Below are 22,101 nucleotides of genomic sequence, written 5' to 3'. Positions count from 1 at the left end.
GAAGGAGAAAAGAAAGATTTTGTTCTAGAAACCCTTCTTAAAGAATTTGGTGATGTAGCTAGAGAAGCTAGAAAAGTCTTTATTAAACACAAGATGCTTGGATTTTATACCAATTTTGCAAATACCCTTGAAAAGATGGAAAAATATAGATTAAAGTACACTAATAAAGTTAATTGTGAGGGGGAGATTAAAACATCAATACCTTGCAAGCTCTTAGGAATGTGCGAGGCACTAGAAAAGAATTTTGATTGGATTGTTCCGGAAAATTTATTTGAGAAGGATAGTAAGCCTAAAAGTAATGAAAGAGGAACCTCTGAAACTTACATAGACAAGATACAATGCATAGTTGAGAACCCCTCTATTGATGCTTCATCTCTTGATAATACTTGATTCACACTTTCTACGCCTAGATGAAACGCGTTAAAGAAAAACGCTTATGGGAAACAACCCATTATTTTACTTCTGCACTTTTGTTTTATATTTGAGTCTTGGAAGTTGTTACTACTGTAGCAACCTCTCCTTATCTTTATTTTATTGCATTGTTTTGCCAAGTAAAGTCTTTGATAGTAAGGTTGATACTAGATTTGGATTACTGCGCAGAAATAGAATTCTTACTGTCACGAATTTGAGCAGACCCTTCTGTAGGTAACTCAGAAAAATCTTCCGATTTACGTGCGTGATCCTCAGATATGTACGCAACTTTCATTCAATTTGAGCATTTTCATCTGAGCAAGTCCAGTGCCTCTAAAAAATTCGTCTTTACGTACTGTTCTATTTTGACAGATTCTGCCTTTTATTCCACATTGCCTGTTTTGCTATGTTTGATGGATTTCTTTGTTCTATTAACTTTCAGTAGCTTTATGCAATGTCCAGAAGTGTTAAGAATGATTATGTCATCTCTGAATATGTGAATTTTTGATTATTCACTAACCCTCTAATGAGTTTGTTTTGAGTTTGGTGTGGAGGAAGTTTTCAAGGATCAAGAGAGGAGGATGATACAATATGATCAAGAAGAGTGAAAAGTCTAAGCTTGGGGATGCCCCCGTGGTTCATCCCTGCATATTTCAAGAAGACTCGAGCATCTAAGCTCGGGGATGCCCAAGGCATCCCCTTCTTCATCGACCACTTATCAGGTCACCTCTAGTGAAACTATATTTTTATTCCATCACATCTTATGTGCTTTACTTGGAGCGTCTGTATGTTTTTATTTTTGTTTGTGTTTGAATAAAATCGGATCCTAACATTCTTTATTTGGGAGAGAGACACGCTCCGCTGTTTCATAATGAACACTGGTGTTCTTAGCTTTACTTTTAATGTTCATGGCGAAGGTTGAAACTGCTTCGTTCATGGTTATGTGGTTGGAAACAGAAAATGCTGCATGTGGTAATTGGTATAATGTCTTGAATAATTTGATACTTGGCAATTGTTGTGCTCAAATAGATCATGTTTAAGCTCTTGCATCATGTACTTTGCACCTATTAATGAAGAAATACCATAGAGCTTGTTGAAATTTGGTTCGCATGATTGGTCTCTCTAAGTCTAGATATTTTCTGGTGAGATGTTTGAACAACAAGGAAGATAGTGTAGAGTCTTATAATGCTTGCAATATGTTCTTATGTAAGTTTTGTTGTACCGGTTCATACTTGAGTTTGCTTCAAACAACCTTGCTAGCCTAAGCCTTGTATTGAGAGGGATTACTTCTCGTGCATCCAAAATCCTTGAGCCAAAACTATGCCGTTTGTGTCCACCATACCTACCTACTACTTGGTATTTCTCTGCCATTCCAAAGTAAATTGCTTGAGTGCTACCTTTAAAATTTCATTCCTTTGTCTTTGCAATATATAGCTCATGGGAAAAATAGCTTAAAAACTATTGTGGTATTGAATATGTCGCTTATGTATCTTATTTCTTATAAGTTGCTTGTTGAGCGGTAACCATGTTTCTGGGGACGCCATCAACTATTTTACCTTTGTTGAATATCATGTGAGTTGCTATGCATGTTCGTCTTGTCTGAAGTAAGGGTGATTTATCATGATCAAATGGTTTGAGTATGCATATTGTTAGAGAAGAACATTGGGCCGCTAACTAAAGCCATGATCCGTGGTGGAAGTTTCAGTTTGGACATCAATCCTCAATCTCTTATGAGAATATTATCTGTCGTTGAATGCTTATGCATTAAAGAGGAGTCCATTATCTGTTTTCTATGTTGTCCCGGTATGGATGTCTAAGTTGAGAATAATCAAAAGCGAAAAATCCAATGCGAACTTTCTCCTTAGACCTTTGTACAGGCGGCATAGAGGTACCCCTTTGTGACACTTGGTTGAAACATATGCTATGCAATGATAATCCATGTAAATCTAAGCTAATTAGGACAAGGTGCGGGCACTATTGGTAATCTATGCATGAGGCTTGCAACTTATAGGATGTCTTATACATAACACATATGAATTATTACTACCGTTGACAAAATTATTTCTATGTTTTCAAAATAAAAGCTGTAGCACAAATATAGCAATCCATGCTTCCCTCTGCGAAGGGCCTATCTTTTACTTTATGTTGAGTCAGTTTACCTACTTCTTTCTATCTTAGAAGCAAACACTTGTGTCAACTGTGTGCATTGATTCCTACATACTTGCTTATTTGCATTTATCATATTACTTTGTGTTGACAATTATCCATGAGATATACATGTTGAAGTTGAAAGCAACTGCTGAAACTTATATCTTCCTTTGTGTTGCTTCAAAACTTTCTACTAAGAATCTATTGCTTTATGAGTTAACTCCTATGCAAGTCTTATCGATGCTTGTCTTGAAAGTACTATTCATGAAAAGTCTTTGCTATATGATTCAGTTGTTTGTTCATTGTCTTTACCATTGCTTCGAATCACTTTATTCATCTCATATGCTTTACAATAGTATTGATCAAGATTATGATAGCATGTCACTTCAGAAATTATCCTTGTTATCGTTTACCTACTCGAGGGCGAGTAGGAACTAAGCTTGGGGATGCTTGATACGTCTCAAACGTATCTATAATTTCTTATGTTCCATGCTACTTTTATGATGATACTCACATGTTTTATACACATTTTATGTCATTTATATGCATTTTCCGGCACTAACCTATTGACGAGATGCCGAAGAGCCAGTTGTTGTTTTCTGCTGTTTTTGGTTTCAGAAATCCTACAAAGGAAATATTCTCGGAATTGGACGAAATCAACGCCCAGGGTCTTATTTTTCCACGAAGCTTCCAGAAGACCGAAGGGGATACGAAGTGGGGCGACGAGGCGCCGCCACCATAGGGCCGCACGGCCAGAGGGGGGCCCGCGCCGCCCTATGGTGTGGGCCCCTCGTCAGCCCTCCGACTCTGCCCTTCCGCCTACTTATAGCCTCCGTCGCGAAAACCCCTGTACCGAGAGCCACGATACGGAAAACCTTCCAGAGACGCCGTTGCCGCCAATCCCATCTCGGGGGACTCAAGAGATTGCCTCCGGCACCCTGCCGGAGAGGGGAATCATCTCCCGGAGGTCTCTACATCACCATGATCGCCTCCGGACTGATGTGTGAGTAGTTCACCCCTGGACTATGGGTCCATAGCAGTAGCTAGATGGTTGTCTTCTCCTCATGTGCTATCATTGTTAGATCTTGTGAGCTGCCTATCATGATCAAGATCATCTATTTGTAATGCTACATGTTGTGTTTGTTGGGATCCAATGAATATGGAATACTATGTCAAGTTGATTATCAATCTATCATATATGTGTTGTTTATGATCTTGCATTCTCTCCGTTGCTAGTAGAGGCTCTGGCCAAGTTGATACTTGTGACTCCAAGAGGGAGTATTTATGCTCGACAGTGGGTTCATGCCTCCATTGAATCTAGGACAGTGACAGAAAGTTCTAAGGTTGTGGATGTGATGTTGCCACTAGGGATAAAACATCAATGCTTTGTCTAAGGATATTTGTGTTGATTACATTACGCACCATACTTAATGCAATTATCTGTTGTTTGCAACTTAATACTGGAAGGGGTGCGGATGCTAACCCGAAGGTGGACTTTTTAGGCATAGATGCATGCTGGATAGCGGTATATGTACTTTGTCGTAATGCCCGATTAAATCTCATAGTAGTCATCATGATATGTATGTGCATTGTTATGCCCTCTTTATTTGTCAATTGCCCAACTGTAATTTGTTCACCCAACATGCTATTTTTTATTGGAGAGACACCATTAGTGAATTGTGGACCCCGGTCCATTCTTTACATCGAAATACAATCTACTGCAATCATTGTTCTTTACTGTTCTTCGCAAACAAATATCATTTTCCACACCATACGATTAATCCTTTGTTTACAGCAAGCCGGTGAGATTGACAACCTCACTGTTAAGTTGGGGCAAAGTATTTGGATTGTGTTGTGCAGGTTCCACGTTGGCGCCGGAATCCCTGGTGTTGCGCCGCACTACACTCCGCCACCAACAACCTTCACGTGCTCCTTGATTCCTACTGGTTCGATAACCTTGGTTTCTTACTGAGGGAAAACTTGCTGCTGTACGCATCACACCTTCCTCTTGGGGTTCCCAACGGGCGTGTGCTTGACGCGTCATCAAGACTGTTTTCTGGCGCCGTTGCCGGGGACCTGAAGAAAAGTTACACCACAGAGATTTCTATCTCCCACGTCAACTGCACTCCAGCAGAATGACATCTATATAATGGAATGAGGGCTGTATGGATTGTCAATCTACTGCAATATATTGAAGAGTTTTCATGTGAAGCTATCAGTTCAACAAAACACTCAAATGTTCTTCCATCCTTTTCTACATGATTCTATGTTTTCAGTTTTATTTTTTTCCTACTGCTGTGTGGGAAGTAATTGTTCATATTACATTTACTTATCTATGACATTAAACTTATTTTCTTTGGGTTGAAGCTCAAAACCAGCACCTAACAAGTTTACAGTTTTTTCTGCAGTTGGATTCTATCGGCAGTGATCTTTGCCAATTGACAAGACAAGTTTACAAACCGTTTGGTGATGCCCTATTCTCTAATAGGGTGATCTGTGCAGATTATGAAATTGTTCCTACATGAAGTATCTTCATGTACTAGACATTAGTGTAGTCAAAAGAAATGTTTCATGACCAAATATCACCGGTGAATCTTTTCTTAGTATTGTACAAAGTAATTCAGAATTATATATGATTTTATCTATTCATGTGTGTTTCTCATATGTACTAGCGGTGCAACAGTATAGACCACACCTAAACAACTAAGCTAACTCCTTGTGGTGTTGGGACTCTCTCGGCAGCTCCTACACTCATCCAGATATATAATTCATCCAGAGTCCGACTCACAAACTGCAACATCTGGGTTACTCAAAAACCCAGGCAGTCCGATGCTTCCATACTTCAAGGGGTAATTGATTTCTTCCATACTTCTGGGTGTAAAATGGGCTCGGGCTGTCCAGGAGATGGTACCTAGGCGTGAAAGGTGTGAAAAATAGATTATCTGATTTTTGTTTGACAAAACTCAAACAACCTCTACGAAAAATAGATTCATAATGGAAGGTGTGGTGATTTTGCATGAGGTCTTGCATGAAGTCAAGAGGAAAAAAATGTCTCTAGTGCTTTTCAAGGTTGACTTCGAAAAATCTTATGATAATGCTTTTTTTTACAATATCATGGTTAAGAAAGGGTTCTCTGATAAGTTAAATGGTTTAATCTTTAGTATAACTAGATGATACCCCGCGCGTTGCGGCGGGTATTTTCTTGTGTTGTATAGAATAAGAATTCATACATATAACTTTAGGAGAGCTTTGTAAAGCAACACATTTCATTATTTGAAAATGGACAAAAGATTATTGTGTGATTTGAGTACTTATGTGACTTTGTAAATCCTTTTGTCATCGGAAAGGATCCGTGGCATGTAGCTTTCCATGTTTGATATATTCAGTTGCAAGTATGCTTTTGATTTTAGCATGTGAATGTCCCCTCTCTTGAAACTTAGATGCAATGGTTGTTTCATGTCCCTGAGTTTTTGTATTGCCTCGGTATACATCTTGCTAGCTTCAAGCGATTAGGTAAAATGGAAGCACACACGCGGTGGGCCTCATTGGCATGCTGGACAGACATAATTGTAGATGAATGTAACAATGTGAAAGATAAACACAAATGTATGGTTGACTTGGTACATGTTTTGGCCTCCCTGTGGCTCCATGGATCACTGATGGGAGGATCTAGTGCTGTGAGTTGTATTTGTATTTTGATATGGACAAATGCACTCGGAGTGTTCCTTGTTGTATAGAGGAATGTTCTGGTGACTTAAATTGGGTAGGAGTGTTCTGGTGACTTAAATTGGGTAAGGGATTATTACTGCAGCTTTAAACTGGACGGTTGTCAAACACGTAATTAACTTAAACAACTTTGAGCATTATATCAGTATTGATTATTAATTTATCTTTTAATTCGAAATGACGTTGCTGTAGAACTTTACTGTAAATATTTTGTGTGAATAAAATTTGTACATATGAGAAACACACGTGAATAGATAAAATCATATATATAATACTGAATTACTTTGTACAATACTAAGAAAAGCTTCACCGGTGATATTTGGCCATGAAACATTTCTTTTGACTACACTAATGTCTAGTACATGAAGATACTTCATGTAGGAACAATTTCATAATCTGCACAGATCACCCTATTAGAGAATAGGGCATCACCAAACGGTTTGTAAACTTGTCTTGTCAATTGGCAGAGATCACTGCCGATAGAATCAAACTGCAGAAAAAACTGTAAACTTGTTAGGTGTTGGTTTTGAGCTTCAACCCAAAAAAAATAAGTTTAATGTCATAGGTAAGTACATGTAATATGAACAATTACTTTCCACACAGCAGTAGGAAAAAAAATAAAACTGAAAACATAGAATCATGTAGAAAAGGATGGAAGAACATTTGAGTGTTTTGTCGAACTGATAGCTTCACAGGAAAACTCTTCAATATATTGCAGTAGATTGACAATCCATACAGCCCTCATTCCATTATATAGATGTCATTTCTTGAAAGTTGAAGCTCTGCTGAAAGCAGAGATGAAAGAGAAATCCCAAGTTCAAAACGGATAGAAATACAACTCCAGAGATAGAGTCATTGACACATTGCGGCTGATCAAACTACAAATGAGATGAGTTGGAGACTACATCACACCACTGGTAGCACGCAGACCAATCAACAGCTTCAAACATATGAAAAGCTATTTATCCATGTTGCACCCTAAGTTTCTGTACTTTGTACCTATCCAAATTTCACGTTACTCCTCCACGTTATAACCCTGAGCATCTGTAGTTCTATTATACATGTTGTAGGTCGGTATGAAGCACATGACCATTAAATAAGTCAATATGTAGTAAGTATAATAGCATGAGACTTTGCTAAAAAATAGCAAGAGACAAAATGCCTACCATGACGGCTTGCGGGATTTGTCAGAACTCTCACGATTATCCATCTTTGTAAACCGACTATATGGAAATTGACCAAAGTGTTTCTAGTCTCTGGCCAATCCGTTTTAACAAATTATTATGTATCCGATGGAAGATTCCAGGGTAGCAAATTGCAATATACAAAACAAATTCCAGGGTGCATTCGAGGGGAACAAACATATACGACCTGCAAGAGGAAGACAATAGAAGATGCATCCGCTATTTCAATGTAATCTAAAAATTAGAGAGGAGATCTTGTGTATCAATGTAAGCATGTTCTCGAGCGTGACTTCTTTATCAGTTCATCCTTGACTCAGAATCCAATCTAAATCCAATAAAATCGGTGGGGAATTGAGTGAGCAGCACACAAAATCAAAGGAAAATCGAATCAAATTATGGTAGGCAAAACGTGGAGCGGTTTTGAGCATAAGAGCAATCTTACAGATTGACAACCATGAGCGAGCTAGTGAGGGGATACAAAAGAAAGTGGGGAGGAGAATCTGGAGTTGAGGGGTACCAAAGTGGATAGTGGAGCCAGAGATGGACGCGAGCAGAGGGGCTCCCTAGGGCCGGAGGTAGCAGCAGATCAATCCGTGCAGTTGTACAACTTGGAGAAGATCTCTGGAGGGCGCGAGGTCGGAGCATACAAATCCGAAGCCAGAGATCAACATGTTAGATTGGTAATGTATACTGAGGGATCTAGGGATTGTAAAAAAGTGAAGGAGAAAGATGTGGAGTTGACAGTTATCACCGTGGGGGTCGTTGGGCGTGGTGGTGCCGCAGCAGGTTGCTGTGATGGGTGTGGAGGTGTACGGCACCATACTGTGCTTTTTAAGCTCGAGAAAATGGCGGCGGCAGATGAACTTCCCAGAGAAGTTTCCACTCTTTTAGTGATCGGATTTATTAGATTAAATGCTTGGATTTATCTACCTCATAAATAGTGGGGAAGATCAATGGTCCTTGCGATGGCATAGGAAGAGGAACTAAGGAGTTTGTTTCTTTTTTTCTTTAAGGGCGAAGGTGGAGGAGGACACATCTAGCGAGCCTAGTCTGCGATCGGATGAACAACTAAGGTAGCCTAGCCCACATCGGGCCAAACCCTTTCTTCCAGCCCGCGAACCATCTGGTCTTGCCCAGGTCGGTTCTAAGCGAGAGGTAAGCGTGCGGTGACATGAATCGAGAGGGAAAGCATGCAGTGACAGAGGTGAGGAATTTGGGGGTGACGTGGCTTCATAGGAAGCCAGAAAAATGGGACCAACTATTTAGAGATAGAAGATTACTAGTGGTGACAAGGTTAATATCAAGATGAATGATCAACTTGGTCCTTACTTTGGTGCACATAGACGGGTTAGACATGGGAACCCCAAGCCACCAATCTTGTTTAATTTGGTTGTGGACTCCACGAGCTTAATGATAATAAAATGCTCAAAGTGAGAATTTAGTCGCGGCCGCACGAGCTTAGTCCCTTATTTGGTGGAGAATGACAGTGCAATGCTCCAGTATGCAGATTACATGATCTTCCTTTTAAATGAGGGTTTTGAGGTATCTAGAAATTTAGAATTTATTTTGTGTCTCTTTGAACAAATGTCGGGTTTAACATTTAATTTTGCCAAGAGTGAAGTATTCTGTCTTGCCAAATATGATGAATACAGGCATATTTATGAATAAATTTTTACATTTAAATCAGGTGAATTGCCTTTAAAATATTTAGGTCTCCCTATTGATATGTCTAGACTTCTAAATAAAATGGAGGCCAGTTGAGGAAAAAATGAAGAATAAATTGGGTGGGTATCAAGGGTACTGGTTGGAAAATGGAGCAAGAACTATCTTTCTCAATTCATGTTTATCCATGGTAGTCTTATATATGATTTCTTCCTACAGAGTTCATGCATGTGCGAGGAAGAAATTTGGTATGTTTAGAGGTAGAATGTTGTGGCAGGAAGACCAAGGAAATAAGAAATACCATTTGACCAATTCCGTAACCGTTTGTTCTCCAAATTGGTTAAAGGGTGACTTGGAAAATAGGATAAAAGGGCTTCACAGTCAATACACCGTATAATGCCCTATAAGCTAAACCCGTATAATGCCCTATAAGCTAAACCCAGTGTTAACAATTGTAAATTGTGGGATCTCAAATTACCAGCCAAGATCAAAACCTTCTTATGGCCCGTGATGTGGGAAAAGATATTGACAAGGGACAATCTTAATAAAAGAGAGGGTGGATAGGACCTACACCGCATGTTATGTGCTATGGATGAAAGTATTGATCATCTTTTCTTTAAATGTCCTGTTGCAAAGTATATTTGGAATAATTTTTAAATGTGCTTCTGACATCCCAAAACACCTGATAATGTGTCTGGTTTGGGAGATTGAGTTTGGCACTTCCAAGGGAGTGACAGGGTAGCCATTAAAATATGCTTGGTTGCTATCTTTTGGTTAGTTTGGAAAACTAGGAATAGAACATGCTTTAATCATGTGATGCCTAATGACCCAACTGATATTGAGTTTCATGTTTGCTGTCGGATCGACAAGGCATCCTACACGCATGGAAAATTCATATGCAAAATTATTTGTTTTGTGGGCTACACAAAAAATGAAAAATGTGATAAATTTTGGAGATTGAAAGTATGCATACTTTTTTGAGGAAAAAATGTGCATATTTATATCCACTCTTTGGTTATTTGTGTGTAGCTCAGAATATCACGTGTGTACTATTTAAATTGACTGTTTGCACGTTTGTGGGGGTATATCATTGGCTACATCCGGGTTTTTAAAAAAAAACTCGTAAGTATAACTTTCAAAATTCTTAAATATTATGATCACCGGAGTCAGAAATCTCCACTCATAAAATAGACAATACAAAAGGTTGCCGAAATGAGGGAATTCCACCTTACACCATCTCCTCTTCATTTCGTTGCGGAGATCACCAAATCCATGGATTTTTTGCATATTTCACCAGGTCTTCCTCCAATGAGCTGCAAGAAGGCTAATTATTGTGTTCATCTTTATTGACATCAAATTGACAGTGGACACACTCGGACAAACCGATTCTGATCAAGTCCAACAAACTTCTAAGCTTAGTTTCTATCAAATTGCTATGTCCGTTCGAGAATTGATTTTTGTATAGCTCGGGCCATTTTTTTTAACCTTGGAACTTTTGAGTTTGAACCTTAAAAAAACAAAAACAAAAAAGTTATAGGCAATATCGTAACCTACTTGTGTGTAAATTTTCACAATAACATATATTAGATTTCAGGCTCACAAAAATGACAAATCTAGATTTTGTCACCAGTGAACACTATATTTTGTTCTGAAAATTTACACAATGATATAATTCCACATTTTCTATGTTTAGATTTTTCTGAATTTTTTAAAACTTTGAAAACAAAAGCTTTTTAAAAAAACGAAGGCTTCACCGCTCATCGTAGAAGCCAATAGATATGGCCGTCGTTGCACGCTGCGACTACTAGCAGACTGCCCGCGCGCCTGCACTTCCACCACCACTCGACACACACCACCGCCTCCACTTCATCACTCGTCGGAGCCGAATGCAAACCCGGTTTGCCCCAGAGCAAAATGGGAGCCCCTTCTAACCCATCTCTCCAGTCGCATATTACAGTGCGGTAAGACTCCAAATTAAAAGTTTTGAAGTTTCAAAAGGAAAATAATCAAGCTAAGCCTGGGCTACACTTACGGTTTCCTGTTCATCTTCTCTTTTATATATCGTACACTAGTATGTTGCCAATATATTGAAGTGCAATGTTTATTGTCTTATTATATGGTTGCAACATGTTAAAAATATTTGGCATGCACTTGGCTAAAACAACTTGGCCTTGTACTTTGTTGCCAGGCTAGGTGTTAATATGGAATTAGACTTACTTGCAACTCATTAGAGCAAGCCATGGTGGATTGTGCAAAATTTCCATGCATGTGGTGATCTGTGCAACGTTATGAACAAGACCTGGTGGAATGTGCAATTCCCTCATAATTTTAAATATATTATTGAAACAAAGAATATGGCAAAATGGTTTGGTCTAGAAAAGTTTAAGAGAAGCTAGAAATGTTTTAAATTCAGTAATTTGGTTTAAAAGGGACTATATGTTTGAAGCTAGCTCTTTGCACCAATTAAACTAGTATAGTATGAGAAGGTCTTAGGAAAGGCTAAAACCCTAAAAAAAAACAAGTCAGAAAAACTTACACAACGTCGGTCCTATTAAAAACTACATGGTGATAGTCCATCTATTATATACTAAAAGCAAAATAAGGATGTTTTTCGAGACACCAGGTTAATCCACATATGCTATAAAAATATAAACCAATGATATTAATTTTAACGCTCGAGATTAAAACATAAAAGGTGTTACGTACAACAATATATGTGTACAAAAGTAGGCTTATGACACGTTAGCCATCATCAGATCTTCGGTTCCGTTTGACATGTTTATATTGAGAAAGGTACAAATTGTTAACACAGTGCCGTAATGGATCGACGTGTAAAATAAACCGACCAAGTCCGATCAAAAATAGAGTTGCATGCGTGTCTGCCTTACTAGCTAGGCCTCCCGTGGTTAAAAAATGAAGTACACCTCCCGTAGGATAACCTGCATATCTACAAGACCTGATTTCGTTTAGATACTACGTACAATCTCTGCCGTACTCGCATATACTATAAAAGATCGGACTTGGCAGGATAGCTTCAAATGAAATTGCGTGGCTGCCTAGCTATCTAGAACGTGGTGCTTTCATGTAGGAAGATGTATTACTTCCTTGGTCCAACAAATAGGCCACTTTATCTAAATTTTAATATATCTATACACTAAATCATGTTAAGATAAATTCAAATTTAGAAAAAGTTGAGACATTCTTTGTTGAACGAGGGAAGAAAATGAACTAACCAATTTGTGTATATAGTTTAGTATACTTATGTCTATACATGAGGATGATTTTTCTTTTGTTTAGAGGCATTAAGGAAGTAATTCATTCAAAATACCACCGAAAGCACATCAGAGGCAATTGCACTTGCAATATGTCATACATTATCGAAAAATAAGTCTATTTCAGGAAACTCATATCTAAACGGTGAAGAAAAGTCGCAGTCTCATTTGCGATACAATTTACGTCTACATTTCTAATTTGAATGCAAATCATAAATAAAAATATAAATATTTTGTAAACTCAGTTTGGTAAATCATTCCGCCGAAAGTTACTCGCGCGATCAAGCTAAATCGTGGAAGTAATTATTTATTCAGATGACCAAAAAATTTACAGTTTTAATGTGGCAAATATTATATTTTAAATTTAAATATTAAGTTTCAATGAGCTATGTCCGATTAAAAGAAAATGATAATTCGAAGAAAAAGGTACACGCTAGGTAGGTATAGGGCGTGAGCTATGCATGTGTGCTAAAAATAATGTATACACGGAACAATAGAGTCTAGAATAGGGTTAGGATTAAATAGACATAGTGGACATGCATATTTCTATAATCTATTTGGCATGATTTAATATCGAGGAAGAATACGGAGTCGTACATGGATAGAACTCCACAACTTATTAGATCTGGAATGAAAATCATTTGGTCAGAGCTAGCTGCCCCCGTAAAAAAAGGAACTGTAGGCTCACGATAACTGCATCCAAAAGAAAAACGCTAGCTAGGTTAACATGATGGAAAAAATTGCTAAGGTTTTGAGCATAAATAATGACTACATATATGCATGAAGTCAAGTATAGTGATCATTTATGTATAGCTATATGTATTCATGGTTGACATTACAAAATATATATAGACACCAGCAAACACATTTTTAATTTGAGTACAAAACATGCAACAAGATACCGATGTTTGGAAAGTATATTTTCTAAGATATTTTGCATGTATCGAAGATTTGGAGACATCTTCTCACTGTACGAAAATTTCATGAATAGATCAATATCTTTAGATGGGTATCAACTCACGCCGAGACATTCTAATTTGCCGATGAATACTTCTACCTTGGAGGGGTTTGCAAATTTTCTGAAAAGATAACCATCGGTATAGAAATTGGCTATCAATATAAAGAAACATATAAATTAAGCTCATGTTATTTTCTATTACTATTTATGTTTATTACTTATATCTGAAGAAAATACTCATATACAAACTATGCACAAACTCTGAGTTAGAGTACATGCTCATATTTAGAATATGATATATTATATAAGAGTACCGTGTATTTTGAATGGGTGTAGAAGACAAGATAAAGAAAATTCCACAGAAAGAAATAATAATTTACTCTTTAATTAGTTGTCCCACGTATCTGCAAAACATAAGTTATTTTCTATTAATTGCATCATGAATAGATTGCTTTGTTTCTCTATTCGGAAAATCATTCCTCTCTCTAATATAAACTGTACACATTAAAGGTGATAATGCAAAATTGTTTTTTTTTTGAAAAAAATAGTACAATGATGCCCTCGCATTTGCGAGGGCCATCTTGCTAGTTTAAACTAAATTGGAAAAACCTTTTGATTTGCTACCAACTATAGAGATTGAGATGACATGCTCCACCAAAATATGTTCTGCAAAAACTCTAGCTACTATGAATTTGTTCATACATGGACACCTCAATTCAACAAACTTATTAGTCTTATGGTGTTTAGTACATTCCTTTTTTTCCAGAAAAACACCGAGAACAAAACAATCGCTGCCGACTGTAACATCGTCGTCCACTAAAAGGATATTAATCCGCTTAATCAGGACAGAAAGGGTGTAGTAGTATTATCAGAGATTCTAACGTGCAGGCCTAACAGCCTAAGCAAAGTATGTTCATACATAATTATGCTATGTGGGGGAAAAGTAAGGTAGAGTATATGTACATGCCCGGACCTACCCCACGTTGCCGTGTTGGCTTGTTTGCGTCTTCAACATTAATTGTGCTATATCTGCAGTTGTGCTTCGTTTCTCCTCCTAATAACCCTTCTCGGCGTACTTTTCAGTTTCGCTTAATTGCATACCACAGGTTATCCTCCTCCTCCTACCAGCTGGATGACACATGGAAGATTTTCGTCATGAACGCCGGCAATCCAGCTAGCTTTACTTACGTCTTGCGCGGCACACCGGGAGCAATTGAAAGTCACCTAGCTTCATTTCTACATCGATCTCGATCGTCTCTGACTATGATCCATCTTATCTGCTATATATAGCACATTCTAGCTAACTCAGTATTCAGAGTTTCAGACCAATATAGGCTAACAAGCAAAAGCTAAACAAGAAGAAACCTTCAATGGCGAGACCGACCTCCCTCCTCCTAGTTCTGGCCGCCGTTCTCTCCGTCCTCGTCTGCCAGGCCGCTGCAGCGGAGAAGACCGGCCAGATCACCGTCTTCTGGGGCCGGCACGAGGACGAGGGCACTCTGGGAGACGCCTGCAACTTCAGCCGCATCTACACCACGGTCAACATGGCCTTCCTCAACGTGTATGGCCACGGCAAGTACCACCTGGACCTCTCTGGCCACCCGCTCGACGGCGTGGGCGATGACATCAAGCACTGCCAGTCCCTGGGCATCCCGGTCTTCCTCTCCATCGGCGGCTTCGGCGGTGACTACGGGCTCCCGACCAGCCAGTCCGCGGTCGACCTCGCCGACCACCTCTGGTACTCGTACCTGGGCGGCAGCCGCGTGGGCGTGCCGCGGCCCTTCGGCGACGCGCAGCTCGACGGCATCGACTTCTTCCTCGAGGGCGGCGGCGTCGGGGAGCGCTACGACGTGCTGGCCAGGGAGCTGGCCAAGCACGACCAACAGCTGCGGCTGACGGCGACTCCGCGGCGCGCGTTCCCGGACGGCCGCGTGTTCGTGGAGCGGGCGCTCGCGACGGGGGTCTTCGAGCGCATCCACGTCAGGTTCTACGACTACCCGAACTGCACGGCATGGATCGAGGACGCGTGGGGCCAGTGGACGGCGGCGTACCCGACCAGCAAGGTCTTCCTCGGCCTGACGGCGTCGGAGAAGGACTCGTGCTACCTCGAGCGCAAGGCGGTGTTCGAGATCGTGATGCCGATCGTGCAGAAGGCGGACAACTACGGCGGCGTCATGCTCTGGGACCGCTACAACGACGAGCAGAACTTCAACCAGTACAGCAGCTACGTCAAGAACTGGGTTTGAGCGAGCTCGGCATCTCGCTAGTCTACTACTATGTCATCACCCTGACTCTGCCGTAGTGTCTTCTGCATGATGATGTGTACTCCTCTCCTCTGCTTTCGCGTGTGTTGTTAATCGTGAGTAACCTGCTATGAGTTATCACTGCTGCGTGCATGCAAGAATACAATTTCTGGTGTCTGGTTTGGTTATCCTGATATCTTCCTCCTCGTGGAACAGCTTAATTAGGTTCTGGAATATATGTCACGATTAAATTTTCCAAATATGCTGCACTATCAGTTGACTCAGAATTTGTTATGTCTTAGAGCAACTGTAACCCCCATCCCTTGTTGCATCACGAGTGTTTCAGGTTTAGGCCCAGTCCTCACAGCCCGGCCCGCATCATGAAATCGGAGGAAGTAATACCCCATCGCAACACGTTAAAACAGTATAAAAGCGGGATTAGGGTAGGCGATGCAACACTACCCCATTTCATTTCGCCTATCCCTCCCTCTCGCCGCCGCACCTCCGCGTCGACTTCCGGTGAGTCCGGCGGAGGAAACCAAATCAGCGCCGAATTTCCCGTGTGGAGGCTGCGCTTTTCCTCCGCGCGGCGGCGGTAGACTACTCTGACGACTCGTCTGACCTCTCCGACGACAACACCGCAGAGGATGAGTGAAACACCGGCCATTGGTCGCCGCCCCCAAGCCCTGGTGATAGTATTATAAATTCGGGGCAAGCTTAACTCTGGGTTTAGGATTTTCTTTGCAAAATCTTGTATACATTAAACTCCGATGAACTGCTTTAATCTAGTTTGAATTTCTAGCGCGTGTTTGCGGTTCGAGATTACGGTTTCTGTTCGGTCTCTCGCCCGCATCGAGCGATTTTCGCGGATGCAACACTACCCCATCCGCATGATGCGGTACACACGGATGGGAGGTCTGCTAGAGTTGCTCTTGGTAACTAAAAAACGAGTGAATTCCACCTTTTACCCAGTTGTGTATTTGTGACACATATTACCCAATTTAGTGGAACGTCTATCAAAATATCACATTTAGAGGACTTTAAACACTGTTTAGCCCCAATTTGGCATTTTGTTCGTTATTGTTGGATAGGATAGGCATGATACATCGAGGTGGAGCGACAAAATGTGTAAATATCGGAGGGCCTCATGGACGATTATGTCCAAACTTCTTTAATACACGTGTTTCGTTCGTCACTATCGTCTCAATATATTTGGATTCTGATCATCACTAACACCTTGTCCAATGAAAACACACCAAAAAAATAAGGGTCCAAAGCTTTTAAAATGTGTAATCTACAAGAATTTTCACTCAGCAGGGTAATTGGTGTCACAAATGCAAAACTAGGGCGTAAAAAGTGGAATTCACTCCTAAAAAACAGAAGTGCAACAACAGTAAATAAAAGTGCAACTTTACACTTTTCTTTAAATCGTGATTGCACTATTCTCTAAATCACTATTCTCTAAAAAAATCCTAGTTTAGCAAAAGGTTTGGAGTGTATTTAACGGGAATAGGGGGATTTTGAAATAGATGGGATTTAATCCCCTTCGAGGCTTGTTCGGTTAATCCTCCCACTAAGTGGATTTGAGAGTATTGAACTGTATTGGGGAGAACTTTTGCTTATAGGAGATTTAAAACCCCTTAATCCCCTTCAATCCTTCAATTCAGAGGTAACCGAACAAGGCCTCAATCCATGTCAATCTCGTTCAATCCAAGGAAATCGAAAAAGGCCTAAGGGCATACCTACCGGGCTGAACCATTTCCGACACAAATTATATCCGTTTTGGTCCTTTGGGTTGGCCCACGGAGAAAAAAATAGGCCGCCTCCCTCTTGTCCGTTTGGGTCGCGGGGATAGAGCTAGCGCCCAGAACCAAAAAAAAATCCGTAATTTTTGATGTATTTAAAATTTATTTTATAGAGGGTACAGGAAAAACAAAAAGTACATTAAATATAAAAGAATAGAGAGTTAGAATCCAATCTAGTGTTTGCGGCGGTCGCGCCACCTACTCCTCGTCATTGTTGGAGGTCAGGTCGAGGTAGTCTAGCGTGGGCAACCGATATAGCCATGAAACCATCGGTGGCATCTGTGATGGGATTCGTAGCATAGAAAACAAAAAAATTCCTACCGCAAGAACGAAACACAAGCCAAGATCTAATCTAGAAGACGGTAGCAATGAGGGGATCACGAGACTAACCTTTGAAGATTTCCAAAGCCTACGAGATTAGATCTCGTTGTTGCAGAAGATGATCACTTGCCGCTTGCAAAAGCGCGTAGAAGATCTTGACGGTGCCACAAACGGGCAACACCTCCGTACTCGGTCACACGTACGGTGTTGATGAAGACGACGTCCTCCTCCCCGTTCCAGCGGGCAGTGGAAGTAGTAGATCCTCCTCGAAATTCCGGCAGCACGACGGCGTGGTGGCGGTGGTGGTGGAGAACTCCGGCAGGGCTTCGCCTATGCGCTGCGGGAGTATTATGTGGAGGAGGAGAGGCTAGGGTTTGGGGAGAGGGGAGGGGCACTTGGGCGCCGGCCCTTGGATGCCCTAGGTGGTGCGGCCAAGCCACAGGCAGCCCCCTCCCTCTCCTCCTCATTATATAGGTGGAACCCCAAGGGTTTTCCCAAAGTCTTCGAATAAGATCCTAACAGAAAAACTGCCTTATGAACGAAACCTAGAGGGACAGGGACTCTCCCTTTCCCCCTTTTCTTGGCCGGCCAAGGAGGTGGAGTCCACCATGGACTCCACCCTCCCACTTGGTTGGCTGGTTAGGGTTTGTGTAGTCCCTTCGGGACTCCTCCTTCCATAGTGATTTATTCCGGATAATTCTAGAAACCACCTTCCATAAATTCACCGGATCATTTCCAAACTTGGAAAGTGACTTCCTATATATGAATCTTATTCTCCGGACCATTCCGAAACTCCTCGTGATGTCCTAGATCCCATCCGAGACTCCGAACAAAACTTGGAACTCCATTCCATATTCCATATCTACTTAAACGACATCAAACCTTAAGTGTGTCACCCTACGGTTCGTGAACTATGCAGATATGGTTGAGACTTCTCTCCGACCAATAACCAATAGCGGGATCTGGAGATCCATAATGGCTCCCACATATTCAACGATGACTTAGTGATCGATTGAACCATTCACATACGATACCGATTCCCTTTGTCACGCGATATTTTACTTGTCCGAGGTTTGATCATCGGTATCTCTATACCTTGTTCAACCTCGTCTCATGACAAGTACTCTTTACTCGTACCTTGGTATGTGGTCTCTTATGAACCATTCATATGCTTGCAAGCTAATTAGACGACATTCCACCGAGAGGGCCCAGAGTATATCTATCCGTCATCGGGATGGACAAATCCCACTGTTGATCCATATGCCTCAACTCATACTTTCCGAATACCTAATCCCACATTTATAACCACCCATTTACGCAGTGGCGTTTGATGTAATCAAAGTACCCTTCCGGCATAAGTGATTTATATGATCTCATGGTCGTAAGGACTAGGTAACTATGTATCGAAAGCTTATAGCAAATGAACTTAATGACATGATCTTATGCTACGCTTAATTGGGTGTGTCCATTACATCATTCATATAATGACATAACCTTGTTATTAATAACATCCAATGTTCATGATCACGAAACCATGATCATCTATTAATCAACAAGCTAGTTATACAAGAGGCTTACTAGAGACTCCTTGTTGTTCACATAACACACATGTATCAATGTTTCGGTTAATACAATTATAGCATGGTATGTAAACATTGTCATAAACTCAAAGATATATTATAATAACCATTTTATTATTGCCTCTTGGGCATAACTCCAACAATCTGAGCGGATGGCGTTGGAGGGGGCAATGCTGGATGCATCAGTGTTGGCTTGGGCCACAACTCGGTCCATGGCGACGCCGGTGCTGGCATGCACTCTGAAGTCCCAACGGCGTGGCAGACCACTCCTGCACGAGCGCGGACTCCCGCAGCTACACGATGATGCCTTGTGACTCGCCTAGGGCCTCCCGCTCCGGCGATGGCAAGCTTGACATCTGATAACCCACAAGTATAGGGGATCGCAACAGTCTTCGAGGGAAGTAAAGCCCAAATTTATTGATTCGACACAATGGGAGGTAAAGAATACTTATAAGCCTTAACAACTGAGTTGTCAATTCAGCTGCACCTGGAAAAGCACTAGTAACATGGGTGATGTGAAAGCAGCAGTAATATGAGAGCAATAACACGACAGCAGTAGCAATAACACAAAGGCGATGGCACCAGAAAATAGTTGATACTACTTCCAATGACATATAGAACGAGTATATGATGATGAGAGATGGACCGGGGTTCCCAGCGATCTACACTAGTGGTAACTCTCCAATAACAAGTGACAAGTGTTGGGTGACCAAATTACAGTTGGGCAATTGATAGGATTGAAATAGCATTAAGACAGAACATCAAGATTATTAATCATGTAGGCATGTTTTCCATATATAGTCATACGTGCTCGCAATGAGAAACTTGTACAACATCTTTTGTCCTACCAGCCGGTGGCAGCCGGGCCTTGATGGCGTGTACAGCACACGTCCGTTGGGAACCCCAAGAGGAAGGTGTGATGCGTACAGCGGCAAGTTTTCCCTCAGTATGAAACCAAGGTTTATCGAACTAGTAGGAGCCAAGAAGCACGTTGAAGGTTGATGGCGGCGAGATGTAGTGCGGCGCAACACCAGGGATTCCGGCGCCAACGTGGAACCTGCACAACACAACCAAAGTACTTTGCCCCAACGAAACAGCGAGGTTGTCAATCTCACCGGCTTGCTGTAACAAAGGATTAGATGTATCGTGTGGAAGATGATTGTTTGCAAAAAACAGTAGAACAGTATTGCAGTAGATTGTATTTCAGTATAGAGAATTGGACCGGGGTCCACAGTTCACTAGAGGTATCTCTCCCATAAGATAAATAGCATGTTGGGTGAACAAATTACAGTTGGGCAATTGACAAATAGAGAGGGCATGACCATGCACATACATATTATGATGAGTACTGTGAGATTTAATTGGGCATTACGACAAAGTACATAGACCGCTATCCAGCATGCATCTATGCCTAAAAAGTCCACCTTCAGGTTATCATCCGAACCCCCTCCAGTATTAAGTTGCTAACAACAGACAATTGCATTAAGTATTGCGCGTAATGTAATCAGTGACTACATCCTCAAACATAGCACCAATGTTTTATCCCTAGTGGCAACAGCACATCCATAACCTTAGAGGTTCTTGTCACCCCTCCAGATTCACGGAGACATGAACCCACTATCGAGCATAAATACTCCCTCTTGGAGTTACTAGCATCAACTTGGCCAGAGCATCTACTAATAACGGAGAGCATGCAAGATCATAAACAACACATAGACATAACTTTGATAATCAACATAACAAGTATTCTCTATTCATCGGATCCCAACAAACGCAACATATAGAATTACAGATAGATGATCTTGATCATGTTAGGCAGCTCACAAGACCCGACAATTAAGCACAATGGGGAGAAGACAACCATCTAGCTACTGCTATGGACCCATAGTCCAGGGGTAGACTACTCACACATCACTCCGGAGGCGACCATGGCGGCGTAGAGTCCTCCGGGAGATGATTCCCCTCTCCGGCAGGGTGCCGGAGGTGATCTCCTGAATCCCCCGAGATGGGATTGGCGGCGGCGGCGTCTCTAGAAGGTTTTCCGTATCGTGGCTCTCGGTACTGGGGGTTTTGCGACGGAGGCTTTAAGTAGGCGGAAGGGCAGGTCAGGGGGCCACACGAGGGCCCCACACTACAGGTCGGCGCGGCCAAGGGCCAGGCCGCGCCGCCCTATGGTGTGGCCGCCTCGTGGCCCCACTTCGTATCCTCTTCGGTCTTCTGGAAGCTTCGTGGCAAAATAGGACCCTGGGCGTTGATTTCGTCCAATTCCGAGAATATTTCGTTACTAGGATTTCTGAAACCAAAAACAGCAGAACGACAAGAATCGGCACTTCGGCATCTTGTTAATAGGTTAGTTCCAGAAAATGCACGAATATGACATAAAGTGTGCATAAAACATGTAGATATCATCAATAATGTGGCATGGAACACAAGAAATTATCGATACGTCGGAGACGTATCAGCATCCCCAAGCTTAGTTCTGCTCGTCCCGAGCAGGTAAAACGATAACAAAGATAATTTCTGGAGTGACATGCCATCATAACCTTGATCATACTATTTGTAAAGCATATGTAGTGAATGCAGCGATCAAAACAATGTATATGACATGAGTAAACAAGTGAATCATATAGCAAAGACTTTTCATGAATAGTACTTCAAGACAAGCATCAATAAGTCTTGCATAAGAGTTAACTCATAAAGCAATAAATCAAAGTAAAGGTATTGAAGCAACACAAAGGAAGATTAAGTTTCAGCGGTTGCTTTCAACTTGTAACATGTATATCTCATGGAT

At 41.2% G+C, this 22,101-nt stretch overlaps 1 protein-coding gene across 1 annotated transcript; it reads left to right on the top strand.

Annotated features, from left to right (window-relative positions):
• The first annotated feature begins 14,464 nt into the window (after window positions 1–14,464).
• LOC127300856 (xylanase inhibitor protein 1-like) lies at window positions 14,465–15,792 on the top strand. Its single transcript, XM_051331054.2, has one exon. The coding sequence runs from the start codon at window positions 14,732–14,734 to the stop codon at window positions 15,605–15,607; it is 876 nt and encodes a 291-aa protein (XP_051187014.1). The 5' UTR covers window positions 14,465–14,731; the 3' UTR covers window positions 15,608–15,792.
• The last annotated feature ends 6,309 nt before the right edge of the window (window positions 15,793–22,101 follow it).

This window comes from Lolium perenne, chromosome 1 (genome assembly GCF_019359855.2).
Source record: "Lolium perenne isolate Kyuss_39 chromosome 1, Kyuss_2.0, whole genome shotgun sequence".
NCBI classification, from domain to species: domain Eukaryota; kingdom Viridiplantae; phylum Streptophyta; class Magnoliopsida; order Poales; family Poaceae; genus Lolium; species Lolium perenne.
This window is presented reverse-complemented; position numbering and strand designations above follow the sequence as displayed.